The following is a 21,259-nucleotide window of genomic DNA, read 5'->3' as shown; positions in this document are numbered from 1 at the left end:
TGTTTTTGGCTCAGGTCATGATCCCACGGTCCTGGGATCGAGCCCTGAGTCAGGCTCCTGGCTCAGTAGGGAGTCTGCTTCTCCCTCTGCCCCTACCTCTTCCCCTGCTCATGCTCTCTCTCTATCTCAAATAAATAAATAAAATCTCTTTAAAAAATGAAATAGAAAAGAAAAATATCAGAGTGAATCACATGAAGAAAGGTAGATAGTGTTTTGTGCAATTTGTTTTATATATATATGCACATATGTTGTGATGTGTCATTTATATATACATATTAGTCAAGATGCAAAATATATTTTTACTGTGAATTAAGGTAAAGGATGTTTCACTCAGAGCTTCAACTAATCTTACAGCTTCAACTGTCCTGTGTCCTAAAGGGCCTCAAATTATTAAAGATTCTATTTATTTTAGAGAGAGAGAGAGAGAGGGAGAGGGAAGGGCAGAGGCAAAGGGAGAGTGTCTAAAGCAGACTCTATTTTGAGCTCGGAGTCTAATGCAGAGCTTGATTTCACAACCCTGAGATCACAACCTGAACTGAAACCAAAAATGAGAGGCTTAACCCACTGTAATACCCAGGTGCCCCCTGGGTTGGTTTTAATAGATTTGAAGGCCAGGGCACCTGGGTGGCTTAGTTAGTTAAGCCTTCGACTCTTGGTTTCAGCTCAGGTGGTGATTTGGGGCCCGGGGATTTAGGCCCAAGTTGGGCTCCACTTTCAGTGGGGAGTCTAATTAAAGATTCTCTCCCTCTCCCTAACTCGCAAACATGCTCTCTCTAAAATAAGGAAATAAATTTTGGGGCGCCTGGGTGGCTCAGTTGGTTAAGCATCTGACTTTGGCTCAGGGCATGATCTCAAGGCCCTGGACTGAACCCCACCTGGGGCTCCCTGCTCAGCGGGGAGTCTGCTTGTCCCTCTGCCCTTCCCTCTGCTTATGCTCTTTCTCTCAAATAAATAAATATTTAAAAAATATATATCAATCAATCTTTAAAAAAATAATAAATAAAGCGAATCCAGGCATTTATTGAACTCATGCTATGTACTTAGAACAGCCTCCTAGAAATATGGACTTAGAAATTGGTCCAACAGAGGGCTCAAAGCCACAGATCTAAAAACTAACTTCTACAGTTCTGCTCCTCTTTCTGTATTCTTACTTTACTGATTTCTGTGCTCAGCAGAATTTATTGTGGTAGGTGCTAAGGTAGCAGCAAACTGACAGTCATGGTCCCTATCTTCACCAAGCTTATAGTGTTGGGAGGAAGGAAGGGAGAACAAGAAGTGACTCCAAGGGGTAGGTTCACAGAACTGAAAGGAATTGCATATGGTAAGGCAAGAGTCAGATGTGTGAGGAAGAGAGGAAACAGTAGAGGCTGGGGAGAAAGGCAGAGTCCCAGTGCAGAAAGCCACATCAGCCACTAGAAGAGTCTGAACTTATTCTAAAGACAAGGGAAGCCAACCAAGAGATCTAAGCAAAGAGTAACAAGATCAGTTTGGTATTTAAAACATTACCTTGGGTTATGTAAAAGGATGAGAGAATAGCCTGGAAATAGGGAGACTGGTTAGAAAACTACCACCATATTTAAAAAGACTGAGGGTGGCCACAGGCCGGAGAAACGCCAGTGGGTGTATAATATATGGTTTTTGGACATCAAAACCACGGATTTTGCTTGTGGGAATAAGGGGTAGAGAGGAGCCCCTGGGCACCCCAGGTTTATGGGGTGGCTTATCAGTAGCACTGACCACTCAGATATTCAAGAAAGGAACCTTGGGTGGCTTTCACCAACTTTCTCTCACCACCACTCCACCCCAGCCACCATGCACGTCTCCCAAGTCACCAAAGAGTGATGGTTCTACCTGATAAATCTTTCTCGGCCTCCACCCCATCCTTTGACCTCTTACCCATCACGATGCTCTTTACTTAAAACCCCACAATAGTTTCCTACTGCTTCTACCATGAATTCCAAACCTCCTGGCACCATATCAATGCCCCCTGATGATCTGGCCCTCAGCTACTCTATGTAGACTACCCTGCAATCACATGAGATGACTAACACTTCCGCCTCCTTATAGAGCCCATGCTTCTCACTCCCTGCCTTTGTGCAGGCCAACTCTGCTGCCCAGAACACCCCTCACTGCTTTATCTTACAAACCCCACTCTCTCTTTACAACTAAGTTCAAATGGAGGAACCTAAGACAACACTACCTTAACCAAGTGATCAGTTAATTCCACTAATTGTGGAATAAGGGGGACCCATAAGGTCACTTCTGATGGCTTTGTGCCCAAAATACATAAACTGAATTTAATTATGAGAAACACTGGATGAACTCAAAATGAAGGATATTCTACAAAACACTGACCTGTATTCTTCAAAAGTGTCAAGGTCAGGAAAGACAAAGAAAGACTGAAGAACTATCACAGATTACAGGTGACTGAGAACCCGAGAACTAAACGCAACGTGGGGTCCTGAGCTGGATACTGCACCAGAAGAGGACGTTACTGGAACAACCAACATAATTCAAATATGGCTTATAGCTTAGATAATACTGTACCCCAGTATTCACTGATTTTGATAACTATACTGTGATTATATAAAATGTTAACATTCAAGGAATATGGGTGAAAGATTTACAGGAATTCTTTGTACTATTTCTGTAAGTCTAAAAAGGCATAACATAATTTTGCTTTTAATGAGCTCAAATCCAGCTTCCCAGACACCTGCTGCGCAGGTGGTCAGCCCTGGCTCCCGCAGCCCCCGCAACACATTCGATTATAACAGTCACACAGTATCATTTTTTCCATTTTGTATCCACTACCCATGCTGTTCAAAAGAAATACAACGCAAACCATTGGTAATTTTAAATGTTTTGGTAGCCATTTAAAAAGTAAAAAGATACACGAGTGAAATTGATTGTAATAATATAGTTCAGTTAACCTAATATATCTTACATATGATCATCTCAACATGTAATGAATATAAAAAGTTCAAGACATTTTATTTTCCTTTTTTTTTTTTTTGGTCCTAAATCTTTAAAGACTAGTCATACTTTACATTTACAAGACATCTCAATTCAGACTAGCTACTGGTCAGGTACTCAGTGGCCTCCTGAGGCTGGTGGCTACTGGATAGATCTCAGGATAGACTATGAGCTCCTCGAGGGAAGAAACTTTTATTTATATCTCAGTCCATCACCAAACAATGACTAGAAGTTATTTAAAGACTTAATGTGGATTTTAAAATAAATACTAAAAGAAACAAAAAACAAACATGAGCCCCACATTTCCCCAGCCCCCAACAGGAGTAACTTACGGTCATGGCAGACCCATCTTTCTCCATCTTCTGGCAGGTCTCTTTCTCTATGCCTACAACACAGAGAGTCACTTTTACAGTTATCCCAAGAAGTCAGTTCCTGTGTTTCCTGGTGAAAAGACTCTGGAGACCCCAGGGCAGGCCCAGAAGGACATCTATGAACCCATGAACAGCATTTCCAGATTTTCAAAGGAGCACTGGCACTTTGTTGACGGATGTGTTGTCTGTGTTAAAAGTCCGAAAAACTCAGAAGGGGTGTGTGTCGTTAGCCAGCCATACACAGGATCACCATCTTTAGGTGGAAAGAATAGCAAGGCTGCCCCCTTGTGTCCATGGAAAGTTTTGTAAGTAAATTGTTACTATAACCACGGGACTATGTCAGAAAGAAGAAAGCACAAAGTGAATGTTATTTTTATAAGCAGGTCTGAGTGAATTTAAATTCCAGCCCAGAAGGGTATCCTCAGACTAATTAATGTAGAAGATAAAACAATAAGCTCTAAATTCCAGTGCCTGAAAAACTAAATTCCTTCTCCTCCCCAAACGCTTTCAAACTTGTCTCCAGTCTACCTTCCACTCTACAACCACCAAAGGCAACATTTAAGAAAAAAAACAACCAAAAAACCCCATGCTTTTTCTAATTAAAGGAATAAGCACTCATTGAAGAAAAATTTAAAATATGAAAAAGCACACAATTTTAAAGCTACAATCCATGTAGCAACAATGAATTACTACTTTAGTGTACTATCAACAGTGAATTATTTACAACACAAATGTGACCATCACCACTCTGCTTACAAACCTTCAGTGACTCCCCTTTACCTACAGGATCAAGTCCAGATTCCTCAGTATGACCTCATTTTCCCACTTGTCCTAAATTCAGAGAACTACTGAGTATTTACCAACATGGCAGGTTCCTTCCCACCCCTGGGAGAGATTCTCCTTCCCTGGGGCACATCTATGTATGTATCTAGCAAGACCCGGCACAAAGGGGATTCTCCCCAGGAAGCAGACTCTGATTCCCCTTATAGGGCCAGAGCTCCCTTCCCAGCTCCACAATGCCTACCACCCCTGCATGACCACAGCTTTTGCTTGCTCCCAGGACACAGATCATCAGTCACTTACGCTGAAGCACTAGCTCTTCACTAACTCCGAGGACAGCACTGTGGTTAATGGAACCCCAGCTCTGGAAATTTCCATTGGAGGAATTTCCTCCTAGTGATGAAGAATATAATCCATCAAATATCTACATGCTCCTATACCAGAGGAAATTCAAAGATGAATCACTCATAGTCCTTAACCTCAAGAAGTTCATCAAAGACACCGGCTATACTAAATACATGGAGTACGAGTGGTAAGAAGAAATGTGGTGGTAACATAAAGTATGTGGAAGCCAAGTCACAGTTTTGACAGAAACCTGAAAGAATGGATGGAATTTTTATAGGAGATGGCAAAGAAAGGCATTTCAAATGTAGGAAATAATATAGGTACAAGAGTGCTCAGGATGATCCCTGGGAATGGTGTCAGAGCAGAAAGCAGCCTGGGAAGAAACATGAACAGTGCCTGGCACGTTTACTCTACAGATGGGAGATGAGATGTGGGCAGTGAGGAGAGGCTGAGGGAAGAACTCTCGCAAAGTCTAGACTTCCACCTGCTTCCCTGGTTTGATGACATGTTGTGATTTTTAAAATTCCAAGTACAAAAGTCCCCAGATCAAATTACATTGCTGAAAATCTGAGTTTTTAATAATGTTTACAGTAGTAAGGAGCTTGGTTCTAAACATCTCACAGTCAAGTTTAAGGCCACAGATATAACTTGGGACCTGGACAAGGGCCTCAGCTCTAGAATGTTCTTACAAGTTCAACAGTAAGAAGCTTCTGCATAGGTTAATCTAGTTAGTTCTTACTAAAACATTAAGGATTTTTCAGGGGGCACCTGGACGGCTCAGTGGGTTAAAGCCTCTGCTTTCGGCTCAGGTCATGATCCCAGGGTCCTGGGATCGAGCCCCCCATCGAGCTCTCTGCTCAGCAGGGAGCCTGCTTCCTCCTCTCTCTCTGCCTGCCTCTCTGCCTACTTGAGCTCTCTGTCTGTCAAATGAATAAATAAAATCTTAAAAAAAAAAAAAAAAGAACATTAAGGATTTTTCAGTATATTGGTCAATTTCATTCTACCGCATTGGTGAATAGGAAAATGTATAATACTCTAATCATGAAAGGAATCTCTTTCCAAGTTAAGCACTGTGGTTATAAGACCATGAACCAGATTGTTGAGGTTCAAATCCTTGTTCTACAATTTGCTAGTCAAGTGACTTTAGGTGGCTGACTTAACTTCTATGTCTCACCTTCCTTCTCTGGAAAATGGGGAAAAAAAATAATAATAGTGACCAAGGAGTAACCAGTTAATAAATGTAAAGCACTTAGAACTTAGTGCCTGTACATGGGAAGGCACTATACGTGTTACAGTTACTTCTCTACGCTGAACAACCACCACAACATGGCTACAGGCCACTTTATTTTGAGATGCAGTCCCATACAATAAATTATTCAAAATGTAAATAGTCTCATACATCAGTGTCTCCTGTGCATTCTGCCACACTCATCCCTAGGTCTCTGCCACTTCAACAAGACACTCTCCTGTGCCTCTTTTTTAAGTACAGGAGACAAGCATAGATCAGCAACCTCCATCTATCCTCCAAGAGACCCAATTCTCTAGTCTCTTTAAAGCGCCTCCTGCATTAGGTTTTCAGGCATTTCTAGGCTTATGTACATTAGAAAGATGAACATACACTTCCATACCTGCTTCTGAGGATGAAAACGCATGATTTATGGTAGACACAGGAACATTGGAACATTCAAAGTACTCCAGGTCTTCCTCTGGCTCACCTTTCACCTCGGCCCCAGCTGATTTCTGACCAGATGAAGTGGACGCCAGTTTCTCCTCATCAGTAGCGTGGCCATCCCTATTAGAAATGTCTGAAATCTGGGAAATCACTGCTCCTTCATCCTGGGAAATGCAACAGATCAGGTGCTACTGTTTAGGAGGATCAACAGTGGGGAAGGTGACATCTCAGCCACCATTCCAGACCTGTGTTTGATAAGACTTAACCACGGATTTTGCTACCAATCAAGGAGGAAGCTGGGGTCTTTCAGTCATAGAATACTATGCCTTCGGGGCGCCTGGGTGGCTCAGTCGTTAAGTGTCTGCCTTCAGCTCAGCATAGGTTAGTCTAATTAGTACTTATTAGATCCCAGAGTCCTGGGATCGAGCCCCGCATCAGACTCCCTGCTCAGCAGGAAGCCTGCTTCTCCCTCTCCCACTCCTGCTGTGTTCCCTCTCCTGCCATTTCTCTCCCTCTGTCAAATAAATAAATAAAATCTTAAAAAAGAAAAAAAGAATACTATGCTTTCTAGAACCTAGCTCCTGTTACTCACACATGAGGTCTGAAAAATTAACCTTTTCCAGTCTAGATTTATAAGCAAGAGTTTTAAGTAGTCCATAGTGGTTTTCAAATATATATTTTGCTCATATACCCCCTGAATTGTTTTGGAATATCAATGTATCCCACTGTATTTTCAGGTGACAGACAAAAACTTTTCAGCATAAGTATAAAAAATTGCAAAGAATATAACACCTGCTATACTTTAAAAACTGGCCTTGCTTATTAATTTAATCTAGTTACTCTAGTGATTCGATGATGCTTTATCATCTATTTACAATCAAACATGTACACACACTCTTTAATAGTTTTATTAGTCAGAAATTTGCATCATTGCTTTTCTTCCCTGAATTTTCATTTCCCTTCTACTTCCACCAAGAAATTATCCTTTAAAAAAGCATTTGTATGTTTGAAAGTCTTTTAAAGTTCTCCCTATAATTTTTCTCAGTTAAAAAGTTAAAAATTTAAAAAAACTTTTATGACCATAAGTTTCTAAGTATTAACATTTCTTCCTCTGCAGAGTAATTTATCCTAAAATTATTACAACTTTTGATAAGTGCTATCATATACAAAAGTTTCTGCAAAAACAAGTAACAATTACATTTTGTTGTGCCGATTATTTAAAACTTTTGCAGTGGGGGGCTGCCTGGGTGGCTCAGTTGTTTAGGCGTCTGCCTTCAGCTTAGGTCATGATGGTCAGAGCCCCACATCGGGCTCCCAGCTCAGTGGGCAGCCTGCTTCTCCCTCTCCCACTCCCCTTGATTGTCTCTCTCCCTCTCTGTCAAATAAATAAATATATAAAATCTTTAAAAAAATAATAAATTTTTAAAAATTAAAAATTAAAAAAAAGGGGCGCCTGGGTGGCTCAGTAGGTTAAAGCCTCTGCCTTCGGCTCAGGTCATGATCCCAGGGTCCTGGGATCGAGCCCCACATCAGGCTCTCTGCTCCGTGGAGAGCCTGCTTTCTCCTCTCTCTCTGCCTGCCTCTCTGCCTACTTGTGATCTCTGTCTGTCAAATAAATAAATAAAATCTTTAAAAAAAAAAAAATTAAAAAAAAAACTTTTGCTGTGTGATACATGTTATTTTTCTGAATTAAACCAAAGGTAAAATTTTCACGTTCTTATTGCCTGCTTTAGCTGCATTTGAAAGTGGATACTTTACATATTTGTAATAGGTGAAAAAATAAATGAGAAGGCAAATCATTTTTTCTTAATCTTCAGCCATGTACCAAGTTGCTGGTACAAACTATGTAAAATAAGTCAAATTTAAGATGCATTTTATTAACCAATGAATATATTTCTGTAATCACAGTTATGCTGAAACAACATTTTCAAAAAGGTCTCATCACAATCAAATGGGTCTGGATTTTTGTTTATTTTCTGTTTCCCAATTCATAGACCATGGACAAATATTTATTGTTAGAAAAAACAAGGATCCCTGTGATTTTAATTCTGTTTTTCATTTTTATAACTATAAATCAATAAGAAGTCTTAGTTAAGCCTATTTACACAAATAAATGAAACAGAAAAGTTTTGTAATAGAAATGTCTCTCAGTTCTTGCAACCCCTTTCCAAGTTATGTACCAAAAAATTCTATCATCAAAAATTATTTTGAGGGGGGCTCCTGGGTGGCTCAGCTCCTTAAGCATCTGACTTTGCCTCAGGTCAAGGTCTCATGGTCCTGGGATAGAGCCCTGCTCCTGGGATCCCTGCTCAGTGGGGAGTCTATTTGTCCCTCTGTCCCTATCCTGGTTTGTACTCTCTCAAATAAATAAAATCTTTTAGAAATAATAATAATAATACTTGTTTTACTGAGATATAATTCACATATAAATTGTGTCAAAGATCATTTTTAATGATCTATCAGATCACAACTCAGATTTTCCTACTTTGCTGAAAGCAATGAATTGGGAAACCGTCTGACTTAAAAAAAATTATCCAGTTATTAGAGTCAATCATTTTCTTAAAACATGTATCAATATTTGAAATCTGCCCTTTGTTTTGTGTCCCAGATGTTTCATACCCAGTGAAAATGCACCTTAGTAAGATTTAGAATGAGAGGAAACTATCCAGAAGTAGGAAAAGGGTTATTGTGAGGCGGCTCCCCTGTTCTCAGGAGCCTTCTCAGATCACTTGAGCAAGTTAAGGGTCTGGAAATTGGTTTCCTCAAAGTCAGATACTCAGACACCCATTGGAAACTCTTCATTAATACCCCCAGCTCCCCAGGCCCCCCAGGACACAACTCCAGTTTGCGGGACCCATGGTCTAAGAGACATTGGTGATGGGCAAAGACTCACCTGAGAACACCCATCCAAAGCAAGAGACTGTGTTTCGTATTTCTTCACCTTACAGCCACTCCTGGAAAGGAAAAAAACAAAAAACAAAAAACAAAAACAGGCCATTTTGGAATCCCATTGACAACTTCCAAGCCATGAGATGGAGCAGATAAAGCAATGTGTGCAGAGAAGCCAAAGCATACAGCACCACACACGTTCTACATCTACACATTAGAGAGGGGAACACCTTTCACGTCTCTGAATCTTCTCCTGGGAGGCAGGGCAAGCAAGGAACTATAGCTCAGCTCATTCTTGGAAAAGACCTCCTCATGTGCTTCTGTGGGACGTTTAATACCAGTACTCTGACCCCCTACGGTTTCTGCTTACACACCACCAAGCCTTTCAGAGGTACCCTTAGCACCTAGAGGCATTCCGTTATCTGATCCTTACTCACTTGGCTTTGACATTCATTGGAAAAATTACCACGCTGGACCAGATTCTTTAAAAAAGTTCTTTATTGCACTAAAAACCACAGACGTCTGATAAGACAGTTCCAGACCTGTGTGCTAACAGAGAAGAACTATGGTCAATGAAAAGTACAAAAATAAAAATATCTGTGTAAATGGTTACCATTCCTATTAAGCAGTAAGATGGAAAATGAATGTCAGGTATTTGTGCAAAGATTGGACGTAGGGAAAACTCCAACCACCTGTTATTTTTTAACTAGCACACAATTTATGACCTGAAGACTAGTTCCCATTCTGCTCTGTTTTAATGAACTTAAAATTTCTAGTAAAAAAGCCACTCTGAGAAAATAAATGAATAAATTTACAACTTTCTTTTTCTTTTTCTGGGGGGAGCAGGAAGGGAGGAGCACATAAAGCTATCAGAATGTGCACGATCACCAACTAGTTTCTGGATTTTTTTTTTTTTTTTTTTTTTTTACTAATGCTCTCAACTAAATGCCACCCCTGTCACCAAACCACCAAGCTGGAGTTGCCTCTAGAATGTATCCCCTGCTCCAAGCCAGCAACCTTATCCTATCAAAAAAGTCAATTACTTCCAACAACAGCAGAGCAGTCCCTCAGACCACTGTCGGGATGATGGCCAAGCCAGCGCTCATTATCAAAGTGCCACATGAGGTGTGCCAAGCCAGGGAGCAAAGCTCTTGCACCTAAGGTGGAAGGCTGAGCTCCACTCCTTTAGGTACAAATTGCAAGGCTAAGCTGACTCATGAAGTGGCAAATGAAATGCAAAAAATCATCAGAAGGTCAAACTCAGAGACAAGCCAACATGCTATGGAGAGATGGTCTGGGGATGGTCTGGGGAGAGGAACTGCCACCAGTCCCAGGGACAAACAGAAACAGCAGGAGTACTTACAACAGAAAACAGAGAAATTTCACTTGTTCAGTAGTCCTGATGCACCAACAAAATTAGAGACAGAAAAGAGACAGACAGATGGAGAAAAAAATCATGTAAAGCCTGAAATATTTATCTGTAGTCAGGCAGATGTAAAGGCTGCAAAACTCTTTCTATGAGGTGGGATACAAATAAAAATGTCATACTCAATGAATGTTATCATTGGTGAGCAAATGATTATCAGGAACCTCTGTCTGACAGATAAGAGGAGTAGAAACACTCAGAAATGCCTCATATTCGAAATTATAGATGAAAAGTGAACTTCCAAATATTTATCAATATTTAAAACCAACATTTCACTACTGAGAACATTTACTCTTAAACGTCTCGCCATCCAGATTAAAGGCAACGGGTGCATACGATAGTTGACAATGGATCAGATTATAACTACTGTAGATGTGAATCCCTAAGAAGCTTATGGTGATTTTACATAATTCATCTTATTTGACCCATAAAATACCAACTGTAGAAGGTATAATGTCTCCACTTTACAGAAGATTCTGAGATGCTAATTGCATGCACCTTTTAAAAAGCCCCACAAGTAACCTGCTAGCAGAACTTCTAACTTTCCACTCGATCCTACTTCCACTGGCACACTCCAGCCTTTCCTACCGATGAAGGGATTTTCTAAACAAAACCCCAGTTACACAAGAGGTGGAACATCCTCTCTTACAGAAAGAAGAGGGAGACAAGAGTTCTGACTGCATAAGAGTTAAAAAAAAAAAAAAAAGAAAGAAATCTATAAGGTATGGTAAATCAAGAAGCTCACTCACCAAGAACAGAACAGGAGGAAATGCTTCCAGGTGAGGGGGGCAGGACTTGAAATGGTACTTCTCGCTACTGCAAATCAGGTGTAGGATAAACTCCCCTCCCTTTGGTCCAGATTTAATCTGATCTAACATGAATGCACTGGCTACACAGCTTTGACATGCAACTGTAAGGGAGGTCCCCTGATGACTCCTTATCAACCTTGTTAGCCAGAAGTCCCCCATATTTCAGACATCCCACATTACGATGGGGCCAACACATACCCAAAGCACTGGGTAGACAGCAGTAACTAACCTCAGTCACAGAGGAGACCCTGAGGTTGCCCAATCAGTATTTTCCAGCAACCATTTAACTGCTCATATGTCATCAAAGAACAGATCAAGAACTAATACTGACATTTCATTCACTTTAGACATTCTGGGGATACCGAGGAACTGATTCTCATGGCTCAAGCTTCTTGGTCCTGATGCTTTCTGCTCTTTAAACTTTCTAATATAATTCATCATGCCATCTAGCATGTTCCATCAGGCCACAGTAATGCTTACCATTACTTCCCTGACTCATCTATGGTGACAGCTGGAAATAATGGTTCTTCTCATCCTCTCTTTTAACATTTCATTCTCCATGTCACTGGTACTTCTCTATATCTCATTTTTAGTAAAGCGTCACAGGGTCACAAAGGGATATATTGTCATCAACTCAAGTTCTGAGAACAGATAACCTTGTAGCAAATTTAAACTGAAACTTTACACGGAATACAGCTTGACCACTCCGAGAACTCCAAGGACCTTGCAAAAGTGGTTACGGAATGGTCCCAGAAATCGGGGGAAGGAGGAGACAACACACAACAAAAGACTAATTCAGTCAGAGTGACATGAATGTTTAAAATGTTCTTGATTCTCATTGGACATTTACTGCCTTACTGATGGAGCCAGAAGCTAAACACGGAGACATATGAATTTTTACCAACTTTTAGCAGTAGGTTTATTTCCAACAAAAATCACAGCTTCCTGTTTAAAGTGAAAGACTTCTAAAAGACCTTTCGGGACCATTCTGCACATGTTACTGATACTAGACAGGTAATCTGGAGGCTTGGAATTTTTGTTTTATCCATAGAGAATCTGAAAGTGGTGGCTAGCACTGACAGTTGAATTCTGTAAAGTAATTCCTGACAGCCCAGATAGGATTCCTGAAAACCATCAAATCTCTACCTATCGTACACTGTTTTTTTTTTTTTTAAATAGGGGATAAGTACCCAAGGTGTGGAGCTGAATAAGCTGAGGGTTCAGAAACAAGGCAGACACCTGAAAAGGAAACCTCTGGTATTTCTGACCATACTCTGGACTTAAGCAAAATAGTGTGGACTGCCGCACAAAGCTATGAGCTGTGTGTCTGCCCTGAGGCACCTCAAAGGTAACTTTCATTGGCCAACCAGAGCAGCGGGCTGCCAAACTCAGAGAGTACACAGAACGCAACACCCACACCCGTCGTCACTCACGTTATTAAACGCGACTTTGCCTTCTTGGGTGATTCTAAGATTTCATTAGTAAGATTACCGGCGGGAGAACAAAAGTCACTGCTTGCTAATGTTGTAGTTGGTTTAAAGGGATCCATGGATTCGTCAAAGTGGTAGGAGCCCTTAGAGGAGAGAGGGGGAGAGCTCTGCAGAGTAGAGTGGACCCCAAAGGGATTGACGTTGTGGTGGTCCCACTGGCTGGGATCCAGCTTAGCTGATACTTGGGAGGGAGGAGCACTGTGTACAGTGGGCTCTGCAAGCGGGTCCGCACCTTTGGTGCCCACCGGCTTACTAACGCTATCTTTCTGTACCTTGGGAGGCAGTTTGCTACCCAGTTTCCTGCCAAGCTTCCTTGGAAGGCCTTTCCTGGACTCTACATTTTCCACATCTTCTGTGAAATCAAACTCTAGTTTCAGAGGTGAGTTCCTTGACTCCTCCAGCAACTCAACTCCTGAATCGTTGGTGTCACTGCAGGGAGCGCTCGCTGTTTCTTTAATATCAGGGGGAGATTTCTGGATCCTGGCACCTCCTAGTAAAGGATTTGTGTTCCCATCCATCTCAGTGGGACAGAACTGATAGGATGCCTGGGGGAGAGACGTGCCTTCCAGGGCAGTATCAGTCTCTAAGAATTCGCCAATTGTCTTCTTCCTCAGAGAGACGGGTTTGGGTTTTCTTAGCCTGCTTCTGTTGGTAACAGGTTCAGGACAGGAGCTGCCAGCCTTTAGGTCAACTTCTGTGGAAGCCTCCAGTGCAACCCCCATGGTGCCTTCTGTCATTGCCTTGTCCAGGATGGCTTCTGGTACGCTGGAGGGCAAAGCCTCACCCAAGATCACAGTTACACAGCCATAAGCGGCCTTTGTTCCTAGAGCTGCTGGGATATCCGTGACATTCTTGTTTTCTATTGAAAATGGCCTCACTACTGAAATTTTGCTACTCTCATGTTCAGGTTCTTCTTTGAAATCCTTGATTGCGTAAGAATCACCAGCCTGCTGTACTACCTCATTTTCTGAGGTTCTAGAGCAAGTCTCAGATGAACATTTTTCAACCACTTCTGCTACCAGCTGTTCATCAGCTTCTTGTGATTCTAAAACAAAACAAAAAAAGCCATCTATTAAAGACATGGGTAAATAATCTCTACCAGCTGAATCCACAGAGACAAGCAGCAAGTTCCTCTCTCTTTGCATTTATTTATTTATTTATTTATTTAAAGATTTTATTTATTTGATAGGGAGAGACACAGAGAGAGAGGGAACACAAGCAGGGAGAGTGGGAGAGGGAGAACCAGCCTCCTGGGGGAGCAGGGAGCCCAATGCGGGGCTTGATCCCCGGACCCTGGGATCATGATGAGCCGAAGGCAGACGCTTAATGACTGAGCCACCCAGGCGCCCCGTCCCTCTTTGCTTTTATGAAGCAAGGTCACCGGAGCAGCCCTAAAGGGAACAGCCAGTGCTACACTCTAAAATCAATGTTTCTAGCCCAAATTGTGTATGTGTTTTATCCCAGTTATATAAACAGTAATTATAGCAAATAGATCTATTGAAGAAAGAGCTAAATAGACTGAGAGACTATTCCATAGTTTAAAATAACTGGACTGGAATGGAAAGAATGTTAGATACTGCCAGCTAAGGTAGATGGGTCAGATCTGGCCCCTGACAGCTTCAGGGTCCAAATGCTATGCAGGAAGATTTTCATCTTTGAATGTCAAAAACAAGTATTCCCTCTTCCCCCAGAATATTGTTTAAAGTACTGAACTGTTTCAAAATTAATGAAAAACCCACCATGGCCTACTCCCCATGGCCTGGTCAGAGGAACTTCTTTGTAGACTTAAAAAACTAAAAGAATCAGGGGCTCCTGGGTGGGTCAGTCAGCTGGGCATCTGCCTTTGGCTCTGGTCGTGATTCCAGAGTCCTGGGATCAAGCCCCATGCCTGGCTCCTTGCTCAGCAGGGAGTCTGCTTCTCCCCCTCCTTCTCTCCTGCTATCTCTCTCTCAAATAAATAAATAAAAATGTGTGTGTTTAAAAAAACAAAACACAAAAACCGCAAAAAAAAAAACCCCTTGAAATTTAAAAAAAAAAAAAAAACTAATTTGAAAAATCAGATAGAAAAGTGGCTTAAAAAACAAATAGTCCTGGGGTGCCTGGCTGGCTTAGTCCATAGGGCATGCGTGGAACTCTCGATCCCAAGGTTGTGAGTTCAAGCCCCATGCTGGGCATAGAGCTTATTCAAAAAAAGAAAAATCAACTGGATTTAATAAAATTAAAAACATTGATGTTATTTAAAAATAACAACAAATAGTCCTTTTTTTACTAAGACATAAATCATACAATAATAAAGTTATTTTCTTTAAAAGCTCTGTCACTAAGCTGGGCCAGGTATTCTCGCAAAGCACTTATGAAGATAAATAAAGATCCTCTTTAACTTGGGTTTTATTAGAAGAAAAGCTGCAATTAGGAAGGTGTTCAAGAGGGTATTTCCTTAAAGCACAAACTAAGAACGTGCTTTTCTGACTTAGATACCTGAAGTAACAACAGAATAGCAGGGGCAAAAACTGAATAAACTGGCACAATCATGGAATCTCATGATTTTAAGGAGAACTTTGAGGTGACCCTCTAATCCTACTTCCTAACCCCAATCCTAATCCAGGATCAAAAAAAGCTGAACACCAGGGGAAGAGTTTTTTAAAGCACTCAGATACATTTTCACACGACTCCTTTATGATTAGAATTAGGTCGGCAGTGGCTCACAAACTGTTCTTCACATAACGCTTCAGATATTCTACTAAGGTCCACTATGAGTTGTGTTTTCAAATAGACATTTAACTATTATTAATGCTGTACTTCTTAAGAAGCTTTCGACATGTGGTATCTGGGATTTAACATACTTCAAAAGAATTTTTTTTTTTTTTTTAAATAGAAAGTAAAGGGGCACCTTGGTGGCTCAGTTGGTTAAGTATCACATCAGAGTTGTGACGTTAGGTTGTGAGATCGAGCCCCGCATAAGGACTTTGCGCTGGGCATGGAGCCTGCTTAGGGTTTTCTCTCCCCCTTCTCCTTCCGCCCCTAGGTAGCTTCAGGATGAGGGCTGGTCACAGGAAAGGCCAAGCCAGGATGATGGGGTTGGAACTTTCAGGCCCACCCCATCCTCTCCTCAGGGGAGGAGAGAAGCCAGAAGTGAAGTCTAATCACCAACAGCTAATGATTTAATCAAGCATGCCCACGAAATAAAACCTACATAAAAACCCCTGAACAACAGGGTCTGGGGTGCTTGCAGGTCGATGACCTCTTCAAAGTGCTGGAAAGGTGGTTCCAGAGAGCGAGGACATGGATACTCTGCACCTTCACCTCACTTTGTCCTTCGCACCCTGAGTTCTGTGAGTCATTTCTAAGCAAATCACCAAGCCTAAAGAGAATGCTGTGGAAACCCCCGAATTATTATTTTTTTTTTTAATTTTTATTTGACAGAGATCACAGGTAGGCAGAGAGGCAGGCAGAGAGAGAGGAGGAAGCAGGCTCCCCGCTGAGCAGAGAGCCCGATGTGGGGCTCGATCCCAGGACCCTGAGATCATGACCTGAGCCGAAGGCAGAGGCTTAACCCACTGAGCCACCCAGGTGCCCCTGAAACCCCCGAATTTAAAGCCAGATTGATTTGCAACTGGCTTTGCAAGTTGGGGGAGGGGGAGGCACCCAGTCTTGTGGGAATGAGCATGTAATCTTTGGGGCCTGTGGAAACTACGGGTAGTTAGTGTCAGGATTCACTGAACTACTGATGCCAAGTTGGTGTTGGAGAATCTAAGAACACACAAAACAAGAAATCTGTCTTGAAACAGTGAATATTCAACTGAGATAGCCACAAAGGCACCTGAGAGTTTTTAAAATGATGCTTTTAAACACTGCAGTATTTTATTTTTCCATCAAAAGATTGAAACTCATGAGGCACCACTTCACATACTTTTTCTAAATTTTACACCTGCAAAATTAGGAAATTTGACAAATTGTGAGATACTCTTAATAACTTTGAAACACAAATTTCCTTCTGCTCCTCTTTCAGGCTTCCAGGACAGTTCCGCTAACGTATATTTTCAGGTACTAAGTGTTTCTAAACTTCGTTGGTCACTATTGACTTGTATAAATCTCAATTAATATATAACCCAATATAATCTCAATAATATATAACCCAAACACAAGTGAAATACACTGATTTAGACTCCAATTTAGTTATTTTGTATTTTTCGATTTCATAAATCCCATTTTTTTAAAAACTGATGTTTTAAATCTTTACAACTATAATATATATCACTTCCCACAATCTAGTCTTTTAATAAATAGTTCTATTTCTTTTACCCAAGTGATACAAATAATAATGAGATGATCTCATGTAGGTGTAACCCACTGTGGCATAACTGAGCACAGAGCAAATGCAACATGGAGAAGAACTGCAAGGGGTCAAAATTCTGGCGCTTTGGTGAGGGTAATGAATAGGAAGAGAAATACAGAATATTTGAGAAAGAAAACGGGGTAAAACTGGTAATGCTCAGTCCTTGGCTGGCCATAGGAGTGAAGTTGACGAAGGTATCAAAGATGATTTGTAAGTTTTTAACTTATGGAAAGACAAGATGTATTACCATTCACTGACATTCAAAAAGTACAAGTAGAAGAGTTTGGGAACTGTCGGAGTGGGGCCAGGAGTTTGGCTTGGACACGCTGAGAACTGTTTGGGCCTTTGAAGTAGAGATGCTGTGTAGGCAATAAGCTCAGAGAGATCTGGGATACAAACAATACTTGACATAATTGAAGCCATGGAGGTAGATGTGATTCCCTTAAAAGTCACATGGAATACTACATAATTATAAGTTATTTCCATTTTATACTTTCATCGTTGAGCCTCAGCATATTTTAAATCTGAATTTCTAATTTATTTTTATTTGTTTTTATTTTCTTTTTAAGATATTTATTTATCTGGAAGAGAGAGAGGGAGAGACAGAGCATGGTGGGGAAGGGCAGAGGGAGAAGCAGGCTCCTGCTGAGCAGGGAGCCTGATGTGAGACTCAGTCCTAGGACCCTGGGACCATGACCTGAGCTGAAAGCAGATGCTTAACTGACTCAGCCACCCAGGCACCCCAAATCTGAATTTTTAATAGTTGGTATCTTTTATTTTTAAAAAAGCATATCTAAAAGTGATTAATCCAATTTAAAATAAAACTTCAAGAAAAAAACAAGCTCATAGATACAGAGAGCAGACTGGTGGTTGCCAGAAGTGGAAGGTGAGTAAAATGGGTCAAAAGATACAAGCTTCCATTTATAAAATGCATAGGTCATGGGGTTGTAATGTACGGTATGGTGACTACAGTTAATAGCACGGTACTGCATATTTGAAAGCTGCTAAGAGAGATCTTAAAAGTTCTCATCATAAGAAAATAAACTTGAAACTATGTATGGTGACAGATGTTAACTGGACTTACTGTGGTGATCACTTTGCAAAATATAGAAATATTAAATCATTATGTTATACACCTGAAATTAAGGTCAATTATGTCCCAATTTTAAAAAACTGAGTTTCAACCATCGTTGTGAACTAAGAGTAGTATTATTAATAATGGCATCATAGTTTTATATAAAATTGTCCAAAAATGTTTTACGATTACATACTGAAACATGTATGACATGATTCCTGGAATTTGCTTTAAAGATATTTAAGCAACAAAAGAAAAAAGGAAAAAAAGGGAATGTTGCAAGCAAGTTAGAGAAAATCTTGATAATTGTTTCATCTCGGCACTGGCAATATGGAAGTTCTACTTTTCTGTGTGATGCTGGGAGCTGATCACAATAAAAATCTGTTTCTTTTCTCTCCTAATGTCTTCTCCTTGCCATTGACCTGTAAATATTCACCATCAGTCTCCCTTATGGGATCCCTGGGTCTCCACACCCTCAGTCCTCTGTCCTTTCTACAGGCTTGAGAGAACGTGAGAGGAGGGCGAGGCTACAGACAGGAGAGTAGTGTGACCAATACCTTCCCACTTCTTGGAACCTCACCATCAACCCCACGCCTCCCAAAAGACCAAGGGGAAACCTCTAAGAGCCACCTTTCACTTACCTCTCTCCTAGCTTTTGGTTTCTGCCCTCATCTTCTCTATTAGAAAAGGGCAGGGCCTTCCCACCTTCCCCCACATCTGTGCACTCCTTCTAGACCACCTCCCTTGTCCCCATCTCCACCAGCTGCTTTTGCCAACAAGAGGGAGCATACCTACCTCACAGGGTGAGGGGACAGGGCAGGCAGCCTGAAAGCTAGAGGAGGAATGACAAAGGAGCAGGATCTCAATGTTAAAACAGAAGTTCTAAGGCTGCCTGGCCCAGCCCCATCCCTACAGCTCTAGGGATTAAGGAGCTTTGTGGGCTGCATGATAAAGCTTGCCACCCACCGGTAGGACTGGGAAGGAAAGCAAAGCTCCCCATCTGAATTCAGCCTGAGCAGACAGGTGGAGGAACTCTGCCAAGAAGACACCACGCAGGTGCCAGGCAAATTAACTAGCCCAGTCATGCACCCAGTCACTGAGGACTCCACCTCGGTCCAGTATCTTCAGTCCCTATTAGAAAGTACTTCCAGGCGGGACACAGCAGGTGGAAAAGGATTGCTCACTGACTTATTAATAAGTCAGTTTTAGGAGTTGCAAGAATGTAAAACAAGAAAACAAACCACAGAACTCAAAAAGGTATGTCTGAGTAAGATCTGAAGCTTACTGAATCTGAATCCGCCAAGTATCCCAGTACCAGCTGAGCCTACACACCTAGTGATGCCCGAAAACAGAACCTAAACTTCAAGTACCACAGCACAGAAGTACAACGCCTCTCCCAGCAGGCTCCTGTTCTCAATCTTCTATCAGTTAAGAGTTTCAGCCACAGCTGTCCCTGCTTGCTTTTCATTCGGAAACATGGTTAGGTAACTGCCTGACCTCTATTCATCCTTCTATTCTTACAAAAACCCTATATTCCTTAAAAATCTTCCTCCAGGGTGCTGAAATGCTCTCTCCCTGAAATAAGCCTGATGAGTCTGGACGATTCCACAAGCACAGCATTGCCTGGCAGTTTCCTGAACACAGGCGGTTAGAGATTAGATCAGTAGATGAATGCAAAGCAAACAGAGGAAATCCAAAAATAGACCAACATTTCCACTTCTGCCACATTTGTTGCTGTTAACACAACCCTTCCTTTCAATTATCAGCCTCACCTAAATCTAAAAGGCTGTGTGAATCGCCCAGGGGCGCTTTAAAGCATAGACATTTTTATCCTTATTCAGGATATAGACTATTCTAATGTAAATGATTTTCCCTCCATTTTCTAGTATTTTCAAAAGAAAAGGCACAGAATACCGAAATTTCGAAGATGAGGTAACAGTCTTCAGACATTGTGGTTTGCATTCCACATGTTGAAGATACACTGAGTTAGAAGACAAGTTTATGAAAAAGCTTGAAAGCCTCAGAAGAGGGAAAATGCTATTAAGACGAAGTGTTTTTGAAGCTGAGAAGCATATTCACTAAGATACATGGAGAACCTACTCGAGGCTAGGTGCTTTCATATGTACAATCCCATTTAAGAGGAGACAGAACAGAACCATTTGGAAAATGGTGTATATTAAACACTTCTGGTTTGACATTATTCTCAAATATGCTTGCCTTTTCCCCCCTGAGATTTTAATTTTTTGGTGAAACACCTTTTGGAAGCTCTTTTTAGATCTGCCCATCAGTTCCTCTCCCTTAGCTACAGAAGGTCCCCTCTCTGCATTCCCAAATACCTGACGTGTAAAGTGAAGAAGCTGCCAAAATTTGAACAGGCCTCCTGTATCACACAGACATATACACTGGCCTCCTTCTAACCTCAAAATTCACTCTCTCACAACCAAGTTGAAGATAGAAGGTCTGACTCTAAGGCCTTAAAATCTGAGAACCAATACATGAAAATGAACGACCTTTATAGAAAGTCAGGAAGGGTTCGCAGATAAATTTTCAGAGGGTCCACAAAGCCCCTGAAACGCAAAGAAAAATGACGTCAGAGCATTCTCCAGGGGAGAAAATCCAAAGCCTTCTTCACAGCCTGGCATTTAGGAATCACTGCTCTTGAAGACTGTTATTTCTGAACCACTTTTAGGGTCCTCAAAAGGGCTTCTCTCATTACTTTATAGTCATAAATTTAATTCGCCTTCAATCACTACAGTGAGATTTAAAAACTCTTCAGCTACTGAGGGAAAAAAATCTTAACATCTAAGGATAAAGCTTGTCACCTCTGAGAACGTTCAAAAGGGATGTGTTGCAAGTGCTGTTCTAAGCACTTTAAAGTGTGGACTAAGTCTTTGAGGGAACACTCACTAAAACATAAATTCAAATAGGTTTTGCTTAAACCCAATTCAGTCCCCTTACTTCATTCATGTTGACATCAAGACTGGATGATGAGACATTAAAGGGACATTAAGTCCCTTCCCTGGACTGAAGGGACATTAAACATCAAGTGGGAGTGGGTGGGGGAAATGGTCTCGCCAGTACCCAGGTGTGGCA

General features: G+C 41.3%; 1 protein-coding gene across 14 annotated transcripts in view; it reads right to left on the bottom strand.

Moving 5' to 3' along the window:
- The window catches only part of TACC1 (transforming acidic coiled-coil containing protein 1), a 110,643-nt gene that overhangs the window by 14,876 nt on the left and 74,508 nt on the right, over positions 1 to 21,259 (bottom strand). For 5 of the 14 annotated variants that reach the window (XM_080796555.1, XM_080796550.1, XM_080796556.1 and 2 more), the window contains 4 exons: positions 12,699 to 13,800; positions 9,035 to 9,095; positions 6,185 to 6,305; positions 3,306 to 3,358 (listed from right to left, as the gene is read on the bottom strand). In XM_080796555.1, the coding sequence (XP_080652681.1) occupies positions 3,306 to 3,358; positions 6,185 to 6,305; positions 9,035 to 9,095; positions 12,699 to 13,492 (1,029 nt within the window). In that variant the 5' untranslated portion in view covers positions 13,493 to 13,800. Of the gene's footprint in view, positions 1 to 3,305; positions 3,359 to 6,097; positions 6,306 to 9,034; positions 9,096 to 12,698; positions 13,801 to 21,259 lie in introns of all 14 variants that reach the window. The other 9 variants (XM_080796543.1, XM_080796553.1, XM_080796554.1 and 6 more) reach the window with 3 other exon arrangements.

This window comes from Martes martes (assembly GCF_963455335.1).
Source record: "Martes martes genome assembly, chromosome: 2".
In the NCBI taxonomy this organism is placed as follows: Eukaryota; Metazoa; Chordata; class Mammalia; order Carnivora; family Mustelidae; genus Martes; species Martes martes.
This window is presented reverse-complemented; position numbering and strand designations above follow the sequence as displayed.